This window comes from Nematostella vectensis, chromosome 7 (assembly GCF_932526225.1).
Source record: "Nematostella vectensis chromosome 7, jaNemVect1.1, whole genome shotgun sequence".
Classification (NCBI taxonomy): Eukaryota; Metazoa; Cnidaria; class Anthozoa; order Actiniaria; family Edwardsiidae; genus Nematostella; species Nematostella vectensis.
In genome coordinates, this window is record NC_064040.1 from 16,730,074 (window position 1) to 16,752,234 (window position 22,161).

At 40.4% G+C, this 22,161-nt stretch overlaps 2 protein-coding genes and 3 long non-coding RNA genes across 7 annotated transcripts in view; 3 read left to right on the plus strand and 2 right to left on the minus strand.

Annotated features, from left to right (window-relative positions):
• Positions 1-15: 15 nt before the first annotated feature.
• Positions 16-1,360, minus strand: LOC116620171. Its single transcript, XR_004297049.2, has 2 exons — positions 1,226-1,360; positions 16-379 (listed from the first exon to the last, which is right to left on the minus strand). It is a non-coding gene; the product is annotated as an uncharacterized LOC116620171 (long non-coding RNA).
• Positions 1,356-2,098, plus strand: LOC125568326. Its single transcript, XR_007312237.1, has 2 exons — positions 1,356-1,428; positions 1,587-2,098. It is a non-coding gene; the product is annotated as an uncharacterized LOC125568326 (long non-coding RNA).
• Positions 2,099-2,613: 515 nt separating this feature from the next.
• LOC5516005 (probable E3 ubiquitin ligase complex SCF subunit sconB) lies at positions 2,614-16,014 on the plus strand. Of its 2 annotated transcripts, XM_032385826.2 has the most exons (17): positions 2,614-3,618; positions 4,308-4,414; positions 4,493-4,589; positions 4,788-4,854; positions 5,135-5,278; positions 5,781-5,822; positions 6,470-6,535; positions 7,410-7,457; positions 7,631-7,878; positions 8,545-8,634; positions 9,001-9,129; positions 9,671-9,828; positions 10,136-10,218; positions 10,611-10,750; positions 10,926-11,077; positions 14,708-14,795; positions 15,626-16,014. In XM_032385826.2, the coding sequence occupies exons 1-17, from the start codon at positions 2,656-2,658 to the stop codon at positions 15,788-15,790; spliced, it is 2,787 nt and encodes a 928-aa protein (XP_032241717.1). In that variant the 5' UTR covers positions 2,614-2,655; the 3' UTR covers positions 15,791-16,014. The 2 variants fall into 2 exon arrangements, with proteins under 2 accessions (XP_032241717.1, XP_032241718.1); XM_032385827.2 differs by lacking the exon at positions 7,410-7,457.
• Positions 16,015-17,565: 1,551 nt separating this feature from the next.
• The window catches only part of LOC5516004 (cation channel sperm-associated auxiliary subunit gamma), a 34,297-nt gene continuing 29,701 nt past the window's right edge, over positions 17,566-22,161 (plus strand). Inside the window, exons 1-5 of one of the 2 annotated variants that reach the window (XM_048730109.1) lie at positions 17,566-17,884; positions 18,555-18,733; positions 19,355-19,558; positions 19,949-20,165; positions 21,728-21,832. In XM_048730109.1, coding sequence (XP_048586066.1) covers positions 17,675-17,884; positions 18,555-18,733; positions 19,355-19,558; positions 19,949-20,165; positions 21,728-21,832 — 915 coding nt within the window. In that variant the 5' untranslated portion in view covers positions 17,566-17,674. Of the gene's footprint in view, positions 17,885-18,554; positions 18,734-19,320; positions 19,559-19,948; positions 20,166-21,727; positions 21,833-22,161 lie in introns of those variants that run through there. The other variant, XM_048730110.1, reaches the window with a different exon arrangement.
• Positions 18,449-21,778, minus strand: LOC116620166. The gene is made up of 2 exons (XR_004297047.2): positions 21,695-21,778; positions 18,449-18,721 (listed from the first exon to the last, which is right to left on the minus strand). It is a non-coding gene; the product is annotated as an uncharacterized LOC116620166 (long non-coding RNA).

Genomic DNA, 22,161 nt, shown 5'->3' on the forward strand with positions numbered 1-22,161 from the left:
ATTTTGACTATTTCATCACTTTACGTTGTTGTTTATTGCGTGGGCTTCGTCCTCACCGAGTTTAATAATATCTATAAAAAGATCTTACCTAACATGGTTCCCGAGCACCCTCCCTTCTGACCATCCAGGACACCTGCATCCGAAAGAGACCAACGCAATGATGATGATGGTGATGATGATGGTGATGGTGATGGTGATGGTGATGGTGATGGCGATGGTGATGATATCAAGAGTCTATGTGAATGTGGTCAGTGTAGATGGAAATTTGTAGCTATTCAATAAAATAAGGACTCCCAATCAACCCCTAAGGTGTACCCTAGTTTTCAAGCGTTCGCTACGTACCTCGTAAGTCAGCACAAAAGCTCTTGCTCTCGTTAACCTTAAAAGTAATACAATGTGATTAATGGAATAAACCGTACAGGGCCCTGGTAGGGGAAACGACCTTTAGGGGCGTTGCTGTGCCCCCCGATGTTTTCTTAATTTTTCTGTATCGGGCTCCCCAATAATCCTAGTCCTACTACACGGCTATGCCGTAACTGCTCATATAAGCGGCTGTCCCAGGCTCGAATAAACACATAATTGCTTAAACGTGAAATCTATGTTAGTCAAAAAGCTTGGTTTTGGTCAAAATTAAAATGTTGCGAAAACACGCGCCACTGTGAGTCATGGAATTTTTTACACCGCAATTCATGTAATAATTAATTATATATTATTATATACTAATGTTTATTATACTAAGCTCACAAAGAAACGCTCTTAAAGACCAAAACGTGCGCAGATTTCTAAAGTCATGCGCTAGTGTGCTTTTAAATTCCACTTATTTTAAAAGGGGTTGGCGAATGGTCGATCCGAGAATGCCGAAAAGGCAAGATCTTGTTTTTTTTTGAAGATCCAATAACGAAAAGTTGAATCTCTAAAATCCTGCAATTCGAGATGCCTGACTTTTAACTAGAAAATCAATATTTCTAGATAACATTCGCCCCCCGTATCGAAACAGACGTACCTTATTACACTTAATTTTCGCGACGTCAAAATTTCGCGATTTTCCTATTTTTGTGAAAACCAGATCACTTTATTTTCGCGACTTCGCGATTTTAAAATGATAATATCAAGCAAAACAAGTGGAATTAAAATGTGCTGTAATCATCAAAACAATTTGTAACATAAAGATGCAAGGTCTCATTTTAGTTTCATAAAAATCTATAAATACAAGTCCAACTCATACCTCAGGTCGATAACACATCCTGTTTGCTCAAAGAAAGTAACGAACGCTGGCTGCTTGCTTGGCACTGAGTCTTGAACACATTGCTCGAGCTTTTCCTTGAGCTCGTTGAATCTTGAGTCGTCCTTGATATGGTTGTGTATCACGAGTGCTCGAACAATCGAGAATACAACATGGCATACGATCAAAACTTTACACTTTGAGCGGTGAGTGTTGTTTATCCGTTTCTCGTGTCACCTTGCGATCACAACTGAGATGATTTTCTCCAACAGAAAGTCTAAATAAAGTACCCGAGGGTCTCGTTGGTCTCGTTGGTGTAATTAGTTGTTTATCATTCTTAGAAATGTGATCATTTTATATGCAGGGACCTACTGATCTATGATCCACGTGCTCTGTCGAGCTCTGCCAGGATCCAGGATATTATCTACAGGATAATAATCCTCGTGGCTACGATGACACTTACAATGTCATTATAGTCAATTTTGGACAATACGATTAAAGTCTCTGCTAGATGCCGCGCCTCTGGTACCGGCTTGTTTACGAGGGTGCTGCAAATCTTCCGACGCATGTCGACGTACTCCTCGATTTTAAGACCAGTATATTCGTCTTTCATCTTTCCCAGAACCTTCTTCATTAGCCGTGATATGTAGAGGGTGACCCTGGGAGTATTAGAATGTGTCAAAGAGGTGCTCGTGCTCAGCTATATCCTTGAACACGTCCTCTGTCTGGATCTCGAGGAGCAGGCTCCCGTGTCTGTGTGCAGGATTCGACACCGCTCCCCGTAATTCGAACATTAGGTGCTTGGAGATCCAGACAATGCCCGTAGCAGAGGGTGGGGAACGTCTCGATATTTAAAAAATATATATAAAGAAATTACCAGTAGGGCCACGGAATCTTAGATTTCAGTTCTTTTAGCGAGTCTATCTTCTCGAGCGAAACAGTGAGGGGCTCGAAGTATTACTTACGGTCAGGGTGCTTGCTCTTGTCTTTGAGGAGGCAGGCGAGGTAATTGATCCTAGCTTGCTGAACAGGCGCTAGTTACGTGAAAGGCCGTGAAAGACGGTCTGGTTGGTTATGTGGTGGCGACGGAAATGCCAGAGCCACTCGGAATTGTGGCGCGGAAAGTGGTTTATTACTTCAGGAGAAAACCCCTTTTTGCGCCACAGTAGCTCACAATTCCCCTTAAAACCACATACAATATAACTAGCTTTATTGAGGAAACAGTCAAGACACAACCACAAATTATATTTCATTTTCCCAAAGGATCACGAGAGACTGACCCATATCCTGGTTCGCCTTGGCTTTCATCGTTACGCCTGCTACTTTTCTTTATCGGGTCGTGTGGGTTTCCTGTGTTATTTGGCAGCGGTAGAACATCGGTGGTTACCAAGGCAACAACAGAAGCCGGGTTATAGAATCCGAAGAAGTCAACTATGGCGGACGGCGATGGCCGTGAGAAGAGCATCAAATTCTTACCTACGATCAAACATAACAGGACCATCCAAGCTAGCAAAGATCACGATATGAAATTTAAGACATTTTCAAAGCCACTTATGCTGCCGAGTATAGAGCTTATGTACGCCGATCTTGACCAAGTTAGTACTTTATTCTCGAAGAAACAGCTAAACAAAAAAGTTTGTGAGTGGTTTTCAAGCTGGAGGCCTTGGCAGAAGCGCATTCTCTTGTGTAGCTTGACGGAGAAGTGCACTAAGCCGCAGCTACAAGCCTTGTTTACTACACTACAACCCGTATTCCACAGGGATTTTATAGCAAAGCTCAGAGGGTCTTATCCAACAGCCCTCATTCAACCGAAGCTAGTACATACTATTTCAACAGTGATGAACGAAGCAGAGCTTATGTCGTTAAACCTTGATACGGATTCTAGCGCATCTAAAGACGGCACTAAACTAGAGAGTTTCACAGAGGATATTCAACAATCAAATTCTTACATTAGCGATAATCTGAAGGAATTGTTGAAGCCTGATCACATTGCAACCTCAAGCAACTCAGATGATAATTTACAAACAAGTTTTAATGAGGTGACAATGGAGGAGGGGGTTGAATATGGAAAGGTATTAACAACAGAAAGAGTGACTATTGGCATCCCATCAACTGCAGTCACAGGCCTGGATCAATGCCGCTTGCATGAACATGCGCCAAAATTTTCTCGCAAAGTCAGTACTCCAAATTTTTTCTCACCATGCCATGATTCAGGACGGCTTGGATTTATGAAGAGTATCAATAGAACTAGTGATATAGCCAGGGGAAATGGGTGGGATCCTTTGACTTTTAAGCACTCCAAATGGTGGGATGGCCATAGAGGAGCACGACTGCTTAAGCCGAGGAGAAGCAAGCTGTCAAACTTCTTCAAGGCACAGTTGAACCAAATAAAAAAAGTAAGATCAATGCTTTATCAGTTCATTAGTGATGATTATGTTACATGTGGGTCACTTATTTGATGATAAACCGTTTCAGCTTGTTTCAGTTTCCTCTAGTATCTTGGGATGCTTTAATTCATATTTCTACAAAAATCTGATAATAGAATATTAGGATTTTGGTGCTTTATTTTCAGGCAAGGTCGAAGGGGAGGGGCTGGCCATGGCCCCACCACTTTTTGCGACAGAAACAAGTCAAATACTATGATTTATCCCTTTCTTGTTTAGTCATATGATAATTTTTTCAATTGTCATCCCCCCACTTTTCAACTTGCACCGCGGTCGCTGCTATGGCAGTTTGTTTATAATGTTACCAGGTATTAAACTAGCTTGAGTATAGCCCTAAAAAGATTACAGCTAGCTAGAACACAATAATTTCGAAAAAATATTGATTACCACACTAATGCCCAATTTTGTGGAAAAAAATCAAGGCAGACATTTGGATGCTGCAAATGAGGAGGGAGGATGTGTGCATAGGGTTTCTTAGAAAACCTTCCCCTCCTTCTTCTTTTATTGTGGTCAACTACAGAACACCCTTCTTCATTTTTTTTATTGCCTAGGAAATATAACCAGTAGTACAGTAATAGTACTAGTAATAGTAATAGTATATACTACCAGTTGCCATAACACCATTTTATGTTTTTCATCAGTGGCTAGAGGAGTGGCCGTCTTATGAGCGTGTGGACATGCTTTCTGAGATTGTCAAGTGCTGTGATCCAGAATGTTTGAACTTTTTCGCTCTCTGCCTCAGTCAAAGGTTCACAACCAGTGTTTTGCCTTCAGCTTCTGTTGCAATATTATATAGCTTGCAGTTATCTGTATATGTTTGATTTAGATTGAGAGAGGAGACTGGATTGAACTGTGTTCCTGATCAGACATTGCTAAAGATATTTTCATTATTGGATGTGAGAAGTCTTTGTAATAGTTCACAGGTATGTCCATGTGTGTTTCATGCTAGATCCACTCTACTCTATAAGGTGCTGTGAATCACATTTATTTATAAATTATTATTATTATTATCCAGACTCTAATTCCTCACAAGTCTCAAAAAATAACGGTCTCCAAATTAAACATTTTATAGGCTTGTATGTGCTGTATATCAAAGCCTTCAAGAAATATTGTTTCAATAGGTGTGTAGAAGATGGAGATATCTTGGCCAAGAAGGAACTCTGTGGCGTGGTAGAATTGATAACCTAGGTAAGTCACTGTCTTGTCTGACAAATCCAGCACACATCTACAGTACAGTACATACATATTGCATTTTGTCTTATGTTGCCCTGGGTCTTGCACATTGCAAACACCAATCTTTATTTGGTCAATGTGTCAGTAGCTGTTTGCTAGCCCAGTTGCTGTTGCAAACAATGCCACCACTGTGAATAATCAGTACAGATAATGTTACAATAGGGTAAAATATGGATGTTACAGTCCTACCTGATGAATTGTGAAATCATTTAGATTTTTTGCTCTAAATTCTTAGGGAAATCAGAGGGGATAGTGAACCTTACCGAAAAAATTGAAGCCCTCAGCAATGACCAGTATGTAGACTGGAAGCAGGCATACCGTGAGGTTTACCAGCATTACCATGATCTGGCCAATGCCAAGGTTGCCATACCCATACAAGGTAGGTGAAAGAGTGCTCTCATGAGGTCTAACCATGATTTCTTATTTCTACAACCATTGGAAACTGTTGCATTTACAACTATATTAAGTCCGGATTCAATCCTCCAGTACCAGTACCAGTACCGCGTGTCATAACCTCCCCTCGCGAGTACTCGAGACTCGTGCATATTATACTTGGGGATGACTGACTTGCGAGTATCAACTCACAGAATATTAAAGCTTGTTGAGCGTTTTTGTGAGTGATTGATTGTTGGTGTAGTTCTGATTGAGTTTTTTTGTGGAGTTTAATGTTTTAACATTAAAAAAAGCTGAGTTCAATGAAAACACAGGTTTCCTGCATGCAGCAAACCTAGACAACTCAAAGCACATCAAAATCAATTGGTAATAAATTTAACTTAATTATAAAATCCATAACCACAGTCACAGTCACTGCAAAAAATAAAATGTGGTGAGTTTTTCTTGATGTCCAAACTTTGACTCTCTAAAATCCTTTATTTTTGCAGAACCAAAAGAGACCAAGAAAGAGAAGAAAGTTAGAATTGATGGTAATTCAGAGACTCTGATACTTAAAGTTAAAAAATCTCCCCTCCCCCATACAGAGAAATCAGATTTCTGGATTTTCTGAGTTGGCACTGTATCTTTCTAGACTCTCTTTATTCTCAGTTCCCAGTCTTCTTAGATAAACTTAATTGTTAGTCCTTGCTGTTTTCAGTCCCATGTGCACCTTGTTCTGATTCACAAATGTTTTTTTTTGGAATGCAGTGGAAGCCATTCCACAGTTACAGTTGAGGTGGCCATTTGACTGCCAACCAGAAAGGCACTTGTACAAAAACACACAAAATCAACAACCCAACGCTCAGAAAGCTCAGAAAAAAATTGAGCTTTATTCAATTGCTGGCTTTGAATTTATCAGCATTTTCTCATTGGCTATTGCAGGAAAGATCCTTTACTGTATGATTTTGTTTCAAATGTGATTGTTGTAAAGCAGTTTGCGTGACAGATGCGGAATTGAGAGAATTTGAAATTCAAGATGCCACCAAAAACCAATCCCAATTCGTAAATGAAATGCACAGGGTGCACCTGTAAATGAAAGCATGTAAAAATTTTGCACTTTTAGTCGTTGAATTATTACCGCTCTGTATTTAGAGTGACTATAGCTGTTTATGATAAACTTTTTTTTTAACATTTGCAGTGCACAAGGAAAAAAATAAAGAACCTGAGGATAACACTTGCAATTTGCGTACTAGCAGCAGGGCAGGTATATCATCTTCCATTTTGTCATCCTAGCAAAGTACAAAGTGTGCATAGACAGCATAGCCCCACACCACCCTAGACCTCTCTTGTCCTTCTCCTTCCAGATTGACAGGTCACAAACGTAGATAGTCCGCATGCACAACCCTTACAGTAGCTCTATAAGTTACTTTTCACGCAACAGCTCGTAATTTAGATATTAGCGCGAGAAAGACAAGTCGGCTATAGGGTGGTTTGGGGCTACGCTGTCTATGGATATTACATTCCAAGGATGCCATTTGACCAGATGCTATGTCCCAATTTTTGACGGAAAGCTAAAATTGAGGTTCAAAAAATCATTTCTCACAGGTTTTTTGGCGGATTGCTTAAAAAATCGATTCGGGGATAGTTCCATCCTTCTCCTATCCTGCACCAGTGTCAGTGTTTTGTACTTGTTAAAATCTGGCAGAAAATCTCGCTGAAGCTGAGGTAGTCACAATTAAGTTTCAAGCCTCGTCTCCATACTTAGTATCGACTCAAGATCCGAGACAAACTATCGTTCTAAACTCGTAAAATTGAGCTTCTAGGGAAGAAATACACCCCAGGCGGATACATTACATCCCAAATAAGTTTATTTAACAAATAGAAGCATAAAAGATATAACTCATAAATATTTATTTGCGTGAAACTGTGTGTCCTTCGAAATCCTTCACTGACGCGGATGCAAAGCCTGTGGCACAACATTGCAAGTATTTCCTTTATACAAAAAATAGATATGCAACCATTTGAAATAACTGATTATTGCTATTAGTGCTCACCAGAAAGCCATCACTGTGTAGGTAGACTAAATTAGATATCTATTTTTGATAAGGAATTGCTGTGCATGTAATTTGATTCCACAGATCCAGTGAGCAGCATTCAAGCTATTGAGATCAGTGTTCCTCAGAAAGGTAGATTAGAGAACATAGTGCAGCCTGGACTGATATGTTGTAAGGTAGATATATATATTAACAACAGCTTACAGTGTAGACAGGGTAAAGAATACATAACCTGGAGCTAAAATATACTTTTTTAAATTAGATATATATGTGGACCTTATACATGACTTTCAAACTTTCTGCAGTTGATGTGGTAGTCACAAAGTCTCTAGAAGATGTTGGCCCTGCACAGTCACCCACGACTACTGACCAGAGGTCCCAAATAGATGAGTTTGAGTCTCGACCTGAGGACCAGAATGACCTGACAGGGGGCAACCTCAAGATGCTCGCTAGAGGGTTGAGGGCTCTCATGCGAGAGAATGACGCAGATAAGGAGGAAGAGTTGGCACTGGATGTCAGACCAGCTCTTGTGCAAGCAGCTAATGTACTTAAGGTACAGGGCTGTAGCAGGGGGTGGGGCACTGGGGGTAGTGCCCCCCCCAATATATCCAATAGTTGAAAGGAAATGACCAGTAGGGCGTGTCTGTGCCCCTATTTTCTCAATGTTTCTGTATTGCGCCCTCCCTCCAATATTTCTAAGCCTGCTACGGCTCTGAAGTACACAAATGCTGAGCACAAGATAAGCTCTTGTAGCCAACATTCAGAATAATGGGTGCATATGTAGGAAGGGGTAAAAAGATTCTTGCAAACCCAAACCTACAGTATGAAGTATCCTAATTCTGAAAAGTAATGGGTAAGTACTTCAAGGTGTGTTACTCGGCTTGTGTAAGAGCTCAGAAGGTTCTGGGGATGGCCATACATAGTATTTTTGACCTGAAAGCCCTTGTTGAGGCCGACAATGTACAGTATTTAGTTATTTGGAATTGGGTGAATTAGGGAGGTTGAGGAAGATCTGATCTTAGATGTGTTACTCGGCTTGTGTAAGAGCTCAGAAGGTTCTGGGGATGGCCATACATAGTATTTTTGACCTGAAAGCCCTTGTTGAGGCCGACAATGTACAGTATTTAGTTATTTGGAATTGGGTGAATTAGGGAGGTTGAGGAAGATCTGATCTTAGATGTATGACTGTACCTCATTTAACACTGATTTCTATTTTCAGGAATCTGACCATCCTGACCGTTCTCGCTTTCGCTACCTCTCCCTTGCTGTGCAAGGCGTTCTTACCATCAAACGTGTCAGACGACTTCAGGTATTACTTACAGTACTATGTTTTTATTTGTTGATTTGATTATGACAGCATACTGTAATTTGAATTAGGTGTATACAAGTGTATATTGTACAGGGTTAAAAACAAAATATGCGAAATTTTATTTTATTTATTTTGAGATGCCATAATGGTCATGCACGTCTAAACAAATATTAAGAAGAATGTTAATATTCACAGACGTGTAATTATTGTGGAAACTGTCCTCGATTTTACTGGTTGGCCCCTGTTTGATTGACAGATTATTTGAAAGCAAGGTTCTGGTCAAACCCCAAAAATTTAATACACGTGCATTATCCAATATATATTTAAAATAATCATTTGTCTTTTTGACTAAATTTCCGTCTGTAGGGCCACATGGATGTCGTGCTGTGTCTACAATTCGACCGCAGAAGGGTGGTCACGGGTTCGTCTGACCGCACTATTCGCATGTGGGACGTCAGGAGTGGGCGAAGTATCCGCAAGATGAAAGGCCATAAGGTAGACTTCGTGATGATATTGGGAGTGGTTCATCAGAAATGAAACTGCAAGTTTCGCTGTCTAGCGAAGACAAGGACATGTTCGCTGTTAATCCAACAATCATTGTTAGATGGGTTCATATGTTAAGCTTCTAAGGCCCTGGCCAAACGAGGACACATGTTGCCTGTAACATTGGGGAAACATGTTTCCTAAATGTTTCCGAGTGTCCAAACGGTCACAAACATTGGGAAACATTTTTACGCACGCTTGGAAACATGAAATGTTTTTACCTCGCTGTGGAATCATTTTTTGTGTCCTGGACACAAAATTTGTGGCGCGCAACAATGTTTCTGTGGTGGCCAAATTGGGAAACATCAAGGAAACATGCGGCTTGTTCTAGGGTAATAAAGCTGTTTTATTGAACCATGTATGTCTCGATTTATGGTAATAACACTATAGCATCCCGGTATTTGTATAAAGGCATGTTTGTCGTGTTCAAGGATTGTAACACTTTTACAATCAGGAACTGTGATTGTATTGAGGTATATTTGTTGCGCTCTAGGGCGGTGTACGTTGCCTTCAGTTCGATAACGAGCGTATCATCAGTGGGTCGTGGGACATGACGATCATGGTGTGGCACATCGTCAAGTTTACACGTCTCCACGTGCTCTACGGACACAAGGGATGCGTCTCTTGCCTTCGCTTTGATGAAAACACGCTGTGGGTACACTGTGAATATGGAATCTGAATATTTTCTGCCTCCCATTATCTTGGGTACCAGAGGCTCGTTTCATTTCTCCTCTACCCACAAAAAAAAAGTATGTCCACGGCTATTTCTAACATCATCGTGACTATTACCGCGTCTGGTAGATTTCCCGCTTATGCGAACACGGCCTCACACACGAAATGGCAATCTCATTAAATTTCAAGAACTGCAATTTCCAGGATGTTATGTTACCCTGTGTCAACCCCCCTCCTCACACAACCAAAACCGTTTGGCTTACAAATACTTCCTCACTGTTTGAAGGGTATCCGGTTCACATGACTCCACCATCCGCGTGTGGGATATGCGCACGTGGGAATGCGTCCTTGTGTTACAGGGACATGAAGGTAAGAGCGCCTAGCATCCCATGTACTGTATTTAATACCACCCTAAGCAAAGAACTGGCCAGGATCAAAGGAGTTTCCCTTTTAAAGCATGGAACACGAATTGTTAATACAACTGGCCTCTACAGTCTTTTAAAATTTTTCAACCCTCTTTTTGTGCCACTCTACTGGGAGATGAGCTTGGTGTCATTTTTGGTTTCTCGTCCGATAGATTTTGCTAGTTTTGATCTTTTCGTCACGCGACTCAATAGCATTTCACTATTAGCTAACTTAAGTTTTAATTTGGCGTCACGCAGTCGCTCTTGTTCAAAAACAGCAAACTGTAAGCTATTTATTCCTTCTAGCGATGTCACGTGGTTGAATTCGTGGAAATTAGATCCTCTTTTTCAATCTAGGTGCTGTGTCGTGCTTGGAGTTTGATGCGCCGTTTGTGTTGAGTGGGTCAGCTGATAAGACCATCAAGTTGTGGAATGTGGAGTCGGGGGACTGTCTGAACACACTAAGAGGTCATGCAGATGCGGTCACCTCAGTTAAGGTAACACTTGATACGGTACAGGTAATCAATCCCTCTCCTGCTTCAATAATTCCTCTAATAATCGATGTTTTTCAGATTTTTTATTCTGCTCATCAATTAAAATGGTTTCCTTGAATTACCTCTCCTGTCTTAATAATTCCCCCATATAAATGGATGTCTTTAAATTTCTTGCCAGGTGATAGGGGAGCTCATCCTAAGTGGATCCGCAGATGGGATGATCCTGTTTTGGGACTTGGATTCTGGACATTGCGAGGCTGCTATACAGGCTCACGAGGGGCCGGTCCACTCACTCTCTTACGCCAATGATCATTTCTTCTCTGCTGGAGGGTACGTTCACTTACCTATTTTGAGCATCACTGTCAGTTCAGGTCAAGCACAAGTCTTTTTTTAGGGATAACTTTGCAAGGTTTACCTAATGCTAAAGTGTTGTTTTAGGAATAACTTCACCATTGTCAGGCGAGGTTTAGCTATGCAGAAGTCTTTGTTTAGGGATATCTTCACCATTGTCAGGCAAGGTTCAGCTAATGCAGAAGTCTTTGTTTAGGATTAACTTCACCATTGTAAGGCGAGGCCCAGGTAATGCAAAAGTCTTTGTTTAGGGATAACTTCACCATTGTAAGGCGAGGTTCAGCTATGCAGAAGTCTTGCTTTAGGGATAACTTCACCATTGTAAGGCGAGGTTCAGCTAATGCAGAAGTCTTTGTTTAGGGATACTTTTACCATTGTAAGGCGAGGTTTAGCTATGCACAAGTCTTTGTTTAGGGATAACTTCACCATTGTAAGGCGAGGTTTAGCTATGCACAAGTCTTTGTTTAGGGATAACTTCACCATTGTCAGGCGAGGTTCAGCTAATGCAGAAGTCTTTGTTTAGGGATAACTTCACCATTGTCAGGCGAGGTTCAGCTAATGCAGAAGTCTTTGTTTAGGGATAACTTCACCATTGTAAGGCGAGGTTTAGCTATGCAGAAGTCTTTGTTTAGGGATAACTTCACCATTGTAAGGCGAGGTTTAGCTATGCACAAGTCTTGCTTTAGGGATAACTTCACCATTGTCAGGCGAGGTTCAGCTAATGCAGAAGTCTTGTTTAGGGATATCTTTACCATTGTCAGGCGAGGTTCAGCTAATGCAGAAGTCTTTGTTTAGGGATACTTTTACCATTGTAAGGCGAGGTTTAGCTATGCAGAAGTCTTTGTTTAGGGATAACTTCACCATTGTAAGGCGAGGTTTAGCTATGCACAAGTCTTGCTTTAGGGATATCTTCACCATTGTCAGGCGAGGTTCAGCTAATGCAGAAGTCTTGTTTAGGGATAACTTCACCATTGTAAGGCGAGGTTTAGCTAATGCAGAAGTCTTTGTTTAGGGATAACTTCACCATTGTCAGGCGAGGTTCAGCTAATGCAGAAGTCTTTGTTTAGGATTAACTTCACCATTGTAAGGCGAGGTTTAGCTATGCACAAGTCTTGCTTTAGGGATAACTTCACCATTGTCAGGCGAGGTTCAGCTAATGCAGAAGTCTTGTTTAGGGATATCTTTACCATTGTCAGGCGAGGTTCAGCTAATGCAGAAGTCTTTGTTTAGGGATACTTTTACCATTGTAAGGCGAGGTTTAGCTATGCAGAAGTCTTTGTTTAGGGATAACTTCACCATTGTAAGGCGAGGTTTAGCTATGCACAAGTCTTGCTTTAGGGATATCTTCACCATTGTCAGGCGAGGTTCAGCTAATGCAGAAGTCTTGTTTAGGGATAACTTCACCATTGTAAGGCGAGGTTTAGCTAATGCAGAAGTCTTTGTTTAGGGATAACTTCACCATTGTCAGGCGAGGTTCAGCTAATGCAGAAGTCTTGTTTAGGGATATCTTTACCATTGTCAGGCGAGGTTCAGCTAATGCAGAAGTCTTTGTTTAGGGATACTTTTACCATTGTAAGGCGAGGTTTAGCTATGCAGAAGTCTTTGTTTAGGGATAACTTCACCATTGTAAGGCGAGGTTTAGCTATGCACAAGTCTTGCTTTAGGGATATCTTCACCATTGTCAGGCGAGGTTCAGCTAATGCAGAAGTCTTGTTTAGGGATATCTTTACCATTGTCAGGCGAGGTTCAGCTAATGCAGAAGTCTTTGTTTAGGGATACTTTTACCATTGTAAGGCGAGGTTTAGCTATGCAGAAGTCTTTGTTTAGGGATAACTTCACCATTGTAAGGCGAGGTTTAGCTATGCACAAGTCTTGCTTTAGGGATATCTTCACCATTGTCAGGCGAGGTTCAGCTAATGCAGAAGTCTTGTTTAGGGATAACTTCACCATTGTAAGGCGAGGTTTAGCTAATGCAGAAGTCTTTGTTTAGGGATAACTTCACCATTGTCAGGCGAGGTTCAGCTAATGCAGAAGTCTTGTTTAGGGATATCTTTACCATTGTCAGGCGAGGTTCAGCTAATGCAGAAGTCTTTGTTTAGGGATACTTTTACCATTGTAAGGCGAGGTTTAGCTATGCAGAAGTCTTTGTTTAGGGATAACTTCACCATTGTAAGGCGAGGTTTAGCTATGCACAAGTCTTGCTTTAGGGATATCTTCACCATTGTCAGGCGAGGTTCAGCTAATGCAGAAGTCTTGTTTAGGGATAACTTCACCATTGTAAGGCGAGGTTTAGCTAATGCAGAAGTCTTTGTTTAGGGATAACTTCACCATTGTCAGGCGAGGTTCAGCTAATGCAGAAGTCTTTGTTTAGGATTAACTTCACCATTGTAAGGCGAGGTTTAGCTATGCACAAGTCTTGCTTTAGGAATAACTTCACCATTGTCAGGCGAGGTTCAGCTAATGCAGAAGTCTTGTTTAGGGATAACTTCACCATTGTCAGGCGAGGTTCAGCTAATGCAGAAGTCTTTGTTTAGGGATAACTTCACCATTGTCAGGCGGGGTTCAGCTAATGCAGAAGTCTTTGTTTAGGGATAACTTCACCATTGTAAGGCGAGGTTCAGCTAATGCAGAAGTCTGTGTATAGGGATATCTTCACCATTGTCAGGCGAGGTTCAGCTAATGCAGAAGTCTTGTTTAGGGATAACTTCACCATTGTAAGGCGAGGTTCAGCTAATGCAGAAGTCTTTGTTTAGGATTAACTTCACCATTGTAAGGCGAGGTTTAGCTATGCACAAGTCTTGCTTTAGGGATAACTTCACCATTGTCAGGCGAGGTTCAGCTAATGCAGAAGTCTGTGTATAGGGATATCTTCACCATTGTCAGGCGAGGTTCAGCTAATGCAGAAGTCTTGTTTAGGGATAACTTCACCATTGTAAGGCGAGGTTTAGCTAATGCAGAAGTCTTTGTTTAGGGATAACTTCACCATTGTAAGGCGAGGCCCAGGTAATGCAAAAGTCTTTGTTTAGGGATAACTTCACCATTGTCAGGCGAGGTTCAGCTAATGCAGAAGTCTTTGTTTAGGGATAACTTCACCATTGTCAGGCGGGGTTCAGCTAATGCAGAAGTCTTTGTTTAGGGATAACTTCACCATTGTAAGGCGAGGTTTAGCTATGCAGAAGTCTTGCTTTAGGGATAACTTCACCATTGTCAGGCGAGGTTCAGCTAATGCAGAAATCTTTGTTTAGGGATATCTTCACCATTGTCAGGCGAGGTTTAGCTAATGCAGAAGTCTTTGTTTAGGGATAACTTCACCATTGTCAGGCGAGGTTCAGCTAATGCAAAAGTCTTTGTTTAAAGATATCTTCACCATTGTCAGGCGAGGTTCAGCTAATGCAGAAGTCTTTGTTTAGGGATAACTTCACCATTGTCAAGCGAGGTTTAGCTAATGCAAAAGTCTTTTTTTAGGAATAACTTCACCATTGCCAGGCGAGTCTTGGTTTAGGGATAACTTGGCCATCGCAAAGCAAGGTTTAGCTTATGCACAAATCTATGTTTAGGGATTATTTGATTATTTAGGTAGTGTTAGCTAATGCTCAAGTCTTCGTTTAGGGATAACATGATCAAGGAGTGGGATGTCGGCACGTGTACATGCCTTCGTACGCTACAGGGACACAGGGGACCCGTGCAGGATGTCATGGTGGGTCATCACTATATCCTAGTAGAACATTAGTTATGGTGATTGGTGAAGGTATGATGAAGGTAGTGATGATGGTAATCGTTATGTTGATGGCGATGATGATGATATATTATTGATCGGAAAGACAGCAAAACATGATAAAACACGCTTCGAGAAAAATGCTTTGAGACAGGGGACAAAAACAGAAAAAAGGCGATTCTGATAGTATATAGAAACAGTCTCTTTCGGTCTGGTTTGAAAGCACAAACAGAGCTGATTCCAGTTTTCGCTTCGTATCGCTAAAGTTTCGCCAGAAGATCATTTACGGGCCTGTACAGCTCTCAAAACGCTCGGTTGGTCACGAATTCACAACAACACGCTAGTCCATTGCGAGATTTCAATACGTCACATATTTATATTTGTTCTCAGTCTCTCACGGCCTACAGGTATCAATATCAATTCCGATAAATATGTAGATTTTAGCACATTTGTTTATCGTCACATGGTGACGGGCCCACTTCTCGTATTAGTGATAATTATGGGTGGTTGTGTTAACGATGATGGTATTGATGATGGTGTTGTGATTGTGATGATGATAATGGTAAAGATGATGGTGATAATTTTGATGGGAGTAGATGTTATAAGAATAATAATGATTATTAATGATGTGTTGTTTTATTGTGCACAATTGATGCCAACCATTTTCTAGGAAAAGAGCTGCTTCGAGGGGTGGAAGGGGTTATAGTTTCCCTTTATCCACTTGCGGTTCTACAATTTGCCATATCATATGATGCTGTTTTCACTGTCCATACTCGATAGTTACCGGATTTTGAACATTTTCTTGTTTCCAGGTCGCTGGTCGCCGAATAGTAACGTGTTCCAGTGATGGCAGCGTGAGGATCTGGGACCTAGCAGGGAACACTCCAGAGCAGGGCCAGTCTAAGAGTGTCAGTGTGGGCGAGAATACAATTGAGACCAAGACCATCAAGAAGCACCCAGACTCAGAATTCTTCTGACCCCATACATGAGTTTGATTGCCCGATCTCATTTTTGTTGACTCATGTCTTGTCCATCGTCGCAATATTCCATGTGTTTGAAAACAAGCATTCACGAATTATGTCCAAATAAGAGCCGGCTAGCGGGCTGAAAACCACACCGAAATTATATGTATTAGAGATTAATAATTTAAATAATGAAAATGTAAATAATGACGCAAAATATAAAGAATATATGAGATGCACTCTTCGTGTATGTACCCAATATACTGTATGAATTAAGTCCCATTCCATTGCTAAGGGAGTTTTTTTAAGAACATTCTTAAAAGATTCAAGTAAATCGAGCTTTCAAAATGAGTAACGAGATAATAATTGGTAGTGCATGTTTTGACTGGAATATCAGTTTTGGGGAGATGGTATGAAACAATTCTTTAAACATCCGTTACCATATTTCAAATTAAATTCTACTCGAGCGCTTCGTTAAATGCTAAAAAAAAAGACAAATGCCGCAATATAGTATGTGGATCAATTCCCCATAGCAACTAACGCCCAAGCAGCAACGCTTGTTTTCAAGTTTTGAATCGAAGAGCAAAGGGACGATACTTCTCCAGGGACCCGTCCCTCTTGTAAATGATTTTGTAACTCTAATTCGCAAGAGAACTCCAGCTGGCCTAGCCTCCCTCGCAGGCGTTTTTAGGCAGGCATCGCTCGCTTCCCCTAGCTGGCCCAATTGTTTGCATTTTCAGGATAATAGGGAACTTGCGCTAAGAGATCACGTGACCTTTTGGGTAGCAAATTCAAAATAATCACAGAAATTACTGCGCCCGTCAAACCAGAGAACGACGAAAAATAAAACCTTTAAATGAAACTAAACAATTTCTAAAAAAAAAAGAAATTCTGGCTTTTTTCATAAGCGCTGAACAAGTTGCGTTTTGTTGCCGTTATCGTATCAAGAAAATTTAGCCAAAAATTGTCGTTTTGCCCAGACGCGGTCACTTCCATATAAGGAAACAAATATATTCCTTATTTGGAAAACCTACGTGATTTTTGTCATGTTTTAGGCTACCGTACAGCAGGTGCTTCGCAAACTTTATGAATTGTATTTAGAGGAGAAAAACTGTGACTGTGACTATCTTTAGTCACTGGAGAAAGTCTCTGAAAAGAAACTAAAATTCCTCGGTACCAGACTCCTAAAACGACAACGTTTTCTTCATATGTTTGCCGCTATACTAAGAGCCTTAGCGCGTGCTAGTTTGCCAACCATACAGTCACGTGACCTCTTAGCGCAAGTCCCCTATTTCGTGCTTGTTTCAGCCATCTAAAGCACAGGCGAACCACAGGATATGAATAAGTCTTTCGTGATCCTTCAGGAAAATAAAAATTGAAGTTTAGTTTTTTTTTCTCGAGGGACTAAACCCCTTTCTGAGCCACCTTAAAAACTACACACAAAGCTAATATAGTGATGTAACTCTAGCTTTATTGATTAAACAGTCAAGACACGTCTTCAAATTATTGTTTTTATTCTCCCGGGATCACGAGTGACTGATTCATATCCTGTTTCGCCTGTGTCTAAACCAGTAAACTGTTTATCGCCTCCATACGTTTTAAATTTTTGCTCCAACTTGCCTTTTACCTCGATCAATATCTTAAATCATGGGAATGACGATTATAGATCCCGCAAGCGTAAATATCACGGGAATCAGCACTCTAAAAGTCTCTAGACAAGCGAAATTGCGAATTTGCTGTGGTTTCAGGTACAGAGCGAGACTGGGACAAGGGCATTTGGCGCCCCCCGCGTTCCCGCCGTAAGCGGCCATGTTTTCAACTTACATATTTTCTAGTGAGTTTGATAAACAGTTTTGTAAGTCCCTCACGTTGAACAACCAAAACTAGGACAGCGAAGAAATGGAGAGGAATTCTAGGAATGGTTTACCTACTTGTAGCGTTGCTTTACTTGTGCTTCTACTGCATGTCTTGGATTCTTCATCTCTTCCTTCTGAAGTCTGTTCTTGGACAGTAGATGTTGTCAATGCACAGAATTTTAGCAGGATAGAAACTAAGATTTTACCAGGGAAAAAATACTTTCTTCGACTGCAAGTCAACTGTGACTCTAAGGTAGAGTATTTATGTATTTTATTCACTAGATTTCAAATAAAAAGACAAACGGTCTGTCTATTTATACACACGGGGATTGCACTGCACTTTCTTTCAATGCTAAGAAAAATATCTACGAAATCTTATTGTTTGATACAATAAGATTTCAAAGAGAGTTGTTTCTCTAAGCCTTTTCTTAGTAGTACTTTAAGTAAAAATCTTTTATTAGAGAAAGCTCTCTCACATATGTTTTCCGAAAGGTCCTGTTGTCCTGAACTGCTTTGACATCAGCGACACATGATAAAATATATTTTTTTCAAGTCAATGAAACAAACTTCAATCGAAATGATGGACTTTTTCTATTAATTGCCCCAGTATGAGTCTAATATTAGGCGAATTTAATTCACGTGTAAATTTGTACCATAGAAGTATTGAACTTTTATTATTAAGTTATAAGAAATGAAGTAGCAGTGTCACACCTGGTAAAAGAATGAGATTTTTTTGGGAAACAGCATTCAAGAAGACAGAATTAGAACAAATACATAAAAGAAAACAGGATATAGATTTCTAAAAGAGACTTGATAATTTAAGGTTTTAATGGTTTTAATGGCTTCATTCAAATTATAAAAGTTCAATTTACAACTCTTCATTAACATTTCTTAATAAAAATATGTAATAATGTGGCTTGCAGCTTGATGCCGAAGTTGGGCGGTCTTTAGCGTTGACAGGGCTGATGCCCAAGGTGCATGTTCTCACAAGGCGGCTCCTGGCCTCCAGTACAGGGTACAGGCAAGATACATACAGCCACACCCTTAAGACGTCACTTGTTGACATGGGACAACATCAGGACTGTGGTTGCTATGGATACAGGTACAATCACTGTGTCCTTCAAATTTTACAAATTTGTATTTTCATCATAAAAGGGTAACACTTTCTTAGGAAAAGAGCTATAGATCCCTTGATGTTCAACAATTTATCACTTGCCATTTAATAGATTGAGAACCTCCCTTGCACCAAAATTCTTTAATGTCATATATCTTGATTCCTGTCACTTATATCATATGTATATAGTAACATACACCTATTTCAAAAAAGGTTGTCAGTGTGAATGGCAAATGGAGATTGGCAAATGGCAGTTCTATGGCCGAAAGTAACCATGCTTTTCGAAGAATATGGATAAATCCAAACAATTATCCATTAAAGGTTACCAATGTTTGGTTCTGACATTGCTGGACTTTATTAAACACCTTTAATTTCACGAATAATTAGTACCCATAAGCCATTTACCATTCGCCATTTGCACTGACAACCTTTTGTGAAATAGGTGTATATATAACATGCTACATTCATTTTATCTTATCTATTTTATAATATCATTATTATTATTATCATTATCATAATCATTCCTATAACTGCACAACACAACTGTTCCTTTTGACACATGATGCATAATAAAGCACCTGGCACTCAAAATCAACATCTGTTCCCAAGTGACACATGCCTGTGTGGTAATGTCCACCCGTCCTGCTCGGATGCCGATGGTACCTCCTCTTCCTGTTGTCCCCCCCTGACCTGTGAGCCTGACATGATGTGCAACCCTGCCTGGCTAGTACCCCTACCCTCCCCCTCTGGGGCACTTAGCATGCTGGTGGAACAAATTGAGACAGGCGTCGGGATACACATCCAGACACAGAGGTGAGCCAGCTTAATTTGACCCAGAGGTGATCCAGCTAAGATTAACCCACAGCTTAATCTGACCCAGAGGTGAGCCAGCCTAATTTGACCCAAAGGTGAGCCAGCTTAATTTGACCCAGAGGTGAGCCAGCTTAATTTGACCCAAAGGTGAGCCAGCTTAATTTGACTCAGAGGTGAGCCAGCTTACTTTGTGTCAGAGGTGAGCCAGCTTAATTTGACCTTGAGGTAATTAAACTGGACTTGGCCCATAGGTGAGTAAACTTGATTTGGATCTACTTGGGCCAGAGGTTTCTGTTAAAAGAACAAAACTGTGGAATTTTAACTGGAAAATTTTAAAGGAACCTTTTCAAAATGCTCCATACATTAACATTTTTTTTAAACTCTTTCCAGGCAGGTATTGAAATTTGATGGCTTCCATGCTATGAATGGAAGCTCTGTTGTGAATGCCATTGGTCTTGAATCACTCCCGGAACTCCCAGCTGAGATACCCATGCAAGCCATAGGAGCCATCCCTAACCTTGCCCCAGTAGCTGTGCTTGGTGGGATCGGCGAAACAGATTTACTTCTTTACTCAAGCTCTGAGTTTGCAAAGATAGCAGTTTTACAGGTAGGAGTAACTGCTCGGAATGCAGACTAGAATCATGAGCAAGGATGAGATCACAGGGGAACGTAAAAAATCCAAGAGGAAATTCAAAGGTGTTAAAGATCAAGGACGGGTTCACAAAGTTACGTTCAAACTACCATAAGGCTGATTAAAGTTTTGGTGCTTGAGGGTGAGGCTAGAGGGGTACATCTAAAAGAGCCATAAAGCCAATCAAAGGTACTGGATATCGCAGGTGGGGTCACAGGGGTGCATCCAAAAAAGCCACCAAGCCAATCGAAGGTGTTGGGGCGTGTGGCAGGGGTGCATCCAAAAGAGTTTTAATGGTGTTGGACCTTGGAAGGTGGGGCCACAGCGGTGTATTAATAAAAGAAATATTCAAAGATGCGTCGAGCAGTTTTTATCTCTTCAACCTTGGTCACCATCTTCTCATCAAAGCAAATTACCAAGTGCGAGAAAGCATATATTTCCTTTGGCTTATTTGAGAAAACTATTATAATATATTAGATTGTATTTTTCCCAGTATTGAACAAAAACTGTAACCAGGCTCGTAATAGCCATGTGTGGCCATTGGGGGAGGGTGTTGGGACATTTCTCGGAGAGCCGTTGTTGGGAAAACTTCAGGACGTTATAGAACCGCCAAGCATTTGTAAAATGGAATGAATTTAGGCATGGCATCATTGTTTATGAATATCTAAATTTTGATGACGTCATAAGCCAAGGACGTCATCGCATGACGTCACAACATAATGATTTTATAATCTTAGCTGTTGAAGTATCTGCAATGATAAATGTAGCTTGATAACATTATTCAGGAGGGTGCCTACAAAGTTACATATGCGTTTTCGATTCTTATAAATAGTAAAAGTTTCGCACAATTTTTATTTTTATTTTTCCTCTCTTATCTAAATGATCTCTTTAATTTTTAAAATATCGGAACTCAATACATAAAAAATAAAAAATATAAACATAAAAAATAAAATTGTGCGAAGATCAGCTCAAATGAAAGAAAACCGATTCCCACTATCACAGCTAGGAATAGTTACATCCTTAGAGAAAATGGTCCGCTTAAAATCCCGGTTACGGGCCTATGTAAGGATGATGTGGCTGACTCGGAACCTTTACTTACACGGTTTATACCATATAAATCAGTTGAAATAACCTATTTCTCATGTTTTTATACCATATAAATCAGCTGAAATAACCTATTTCTCATGTTGTTATACCATATAAATCAGTTGAAATAACCTATTTCTCATGTTGTTATACCATATAAATCAGTTCGAATAACCCACTTTACCATATGAATCAGTTCAAATAACCCATTTTACCATATGAATCAGTTCAAATTACCCATTTCTCATGTTGTTATACCATATAAATCAGTTCACATAACCCATTATACCATATAAATCAGTTCAAATAACCCATTGCTCATGTTGTTATAGCATATAAATCAGTTCAAATAACCCATTACTCATGTTGTTATACCATATAAATCAGTTCAATAACCCATTGCTCATGTTGTTATTCACCTTGCAATTATCGCGATTTCCATTGTGCTTTAGTTCCAGGGATTCTTGCCTAGTTCACCTGTCTGCAGTCAGTACTCCAGCCCAAGGATTGTCAAAGGAGCTCTTAGCTTACTGGATAGGATAGTTATCAACACACCGGTAAGCCTGATGCGTGTACTTCCCACCTGTACCCTTGATTCAAAAAAAAAATATCGAGTAAGCCGAGAACATATCCCTCCAAGCTTGTCAGTAGCAGAGGCCTGCCTTCCTGTGCACTTTCCGACTCGGTATACCTGAATAGATATTGTTGTCAGTAAGGAGTTAAGCGTTATATTTACAAGTTTATAGCATCTTTGACATTTGTAATAGTGGACCGAATATCTCTGAAACTTGAGCAAAACAGATTTTGGAATTAGCCGCCTCGCCCTCTCCTCCCCCTCTCTTTCTAAGGATTTTACAGTAAGTCCTTAAGCGCCTTTTGTCCTGCC

Coding starts and splice junctions, on each gene's coding strand:
- LOC5516005 (XM_032385826.2), top strand. CDS start 2,656: ATGGCGGACGGCGATGGCCGTGAGAAGAGCATCAAATTCTTACCTACG. Junction 7,458..7,630: donor GATCAGTGTTCCTCAGAAAG/GTAGATTAGAGA, acceptor AACTTTCTGCAG/TTGATGTGGTAGTCACAAAG. Junction 11,078..14,707: donor CATTTCTTCTCTGCTGGAGG/GTACGTTCACTT, acceptor GTCTTCGTTTAG/GGATAACATGATCAAGGAGT.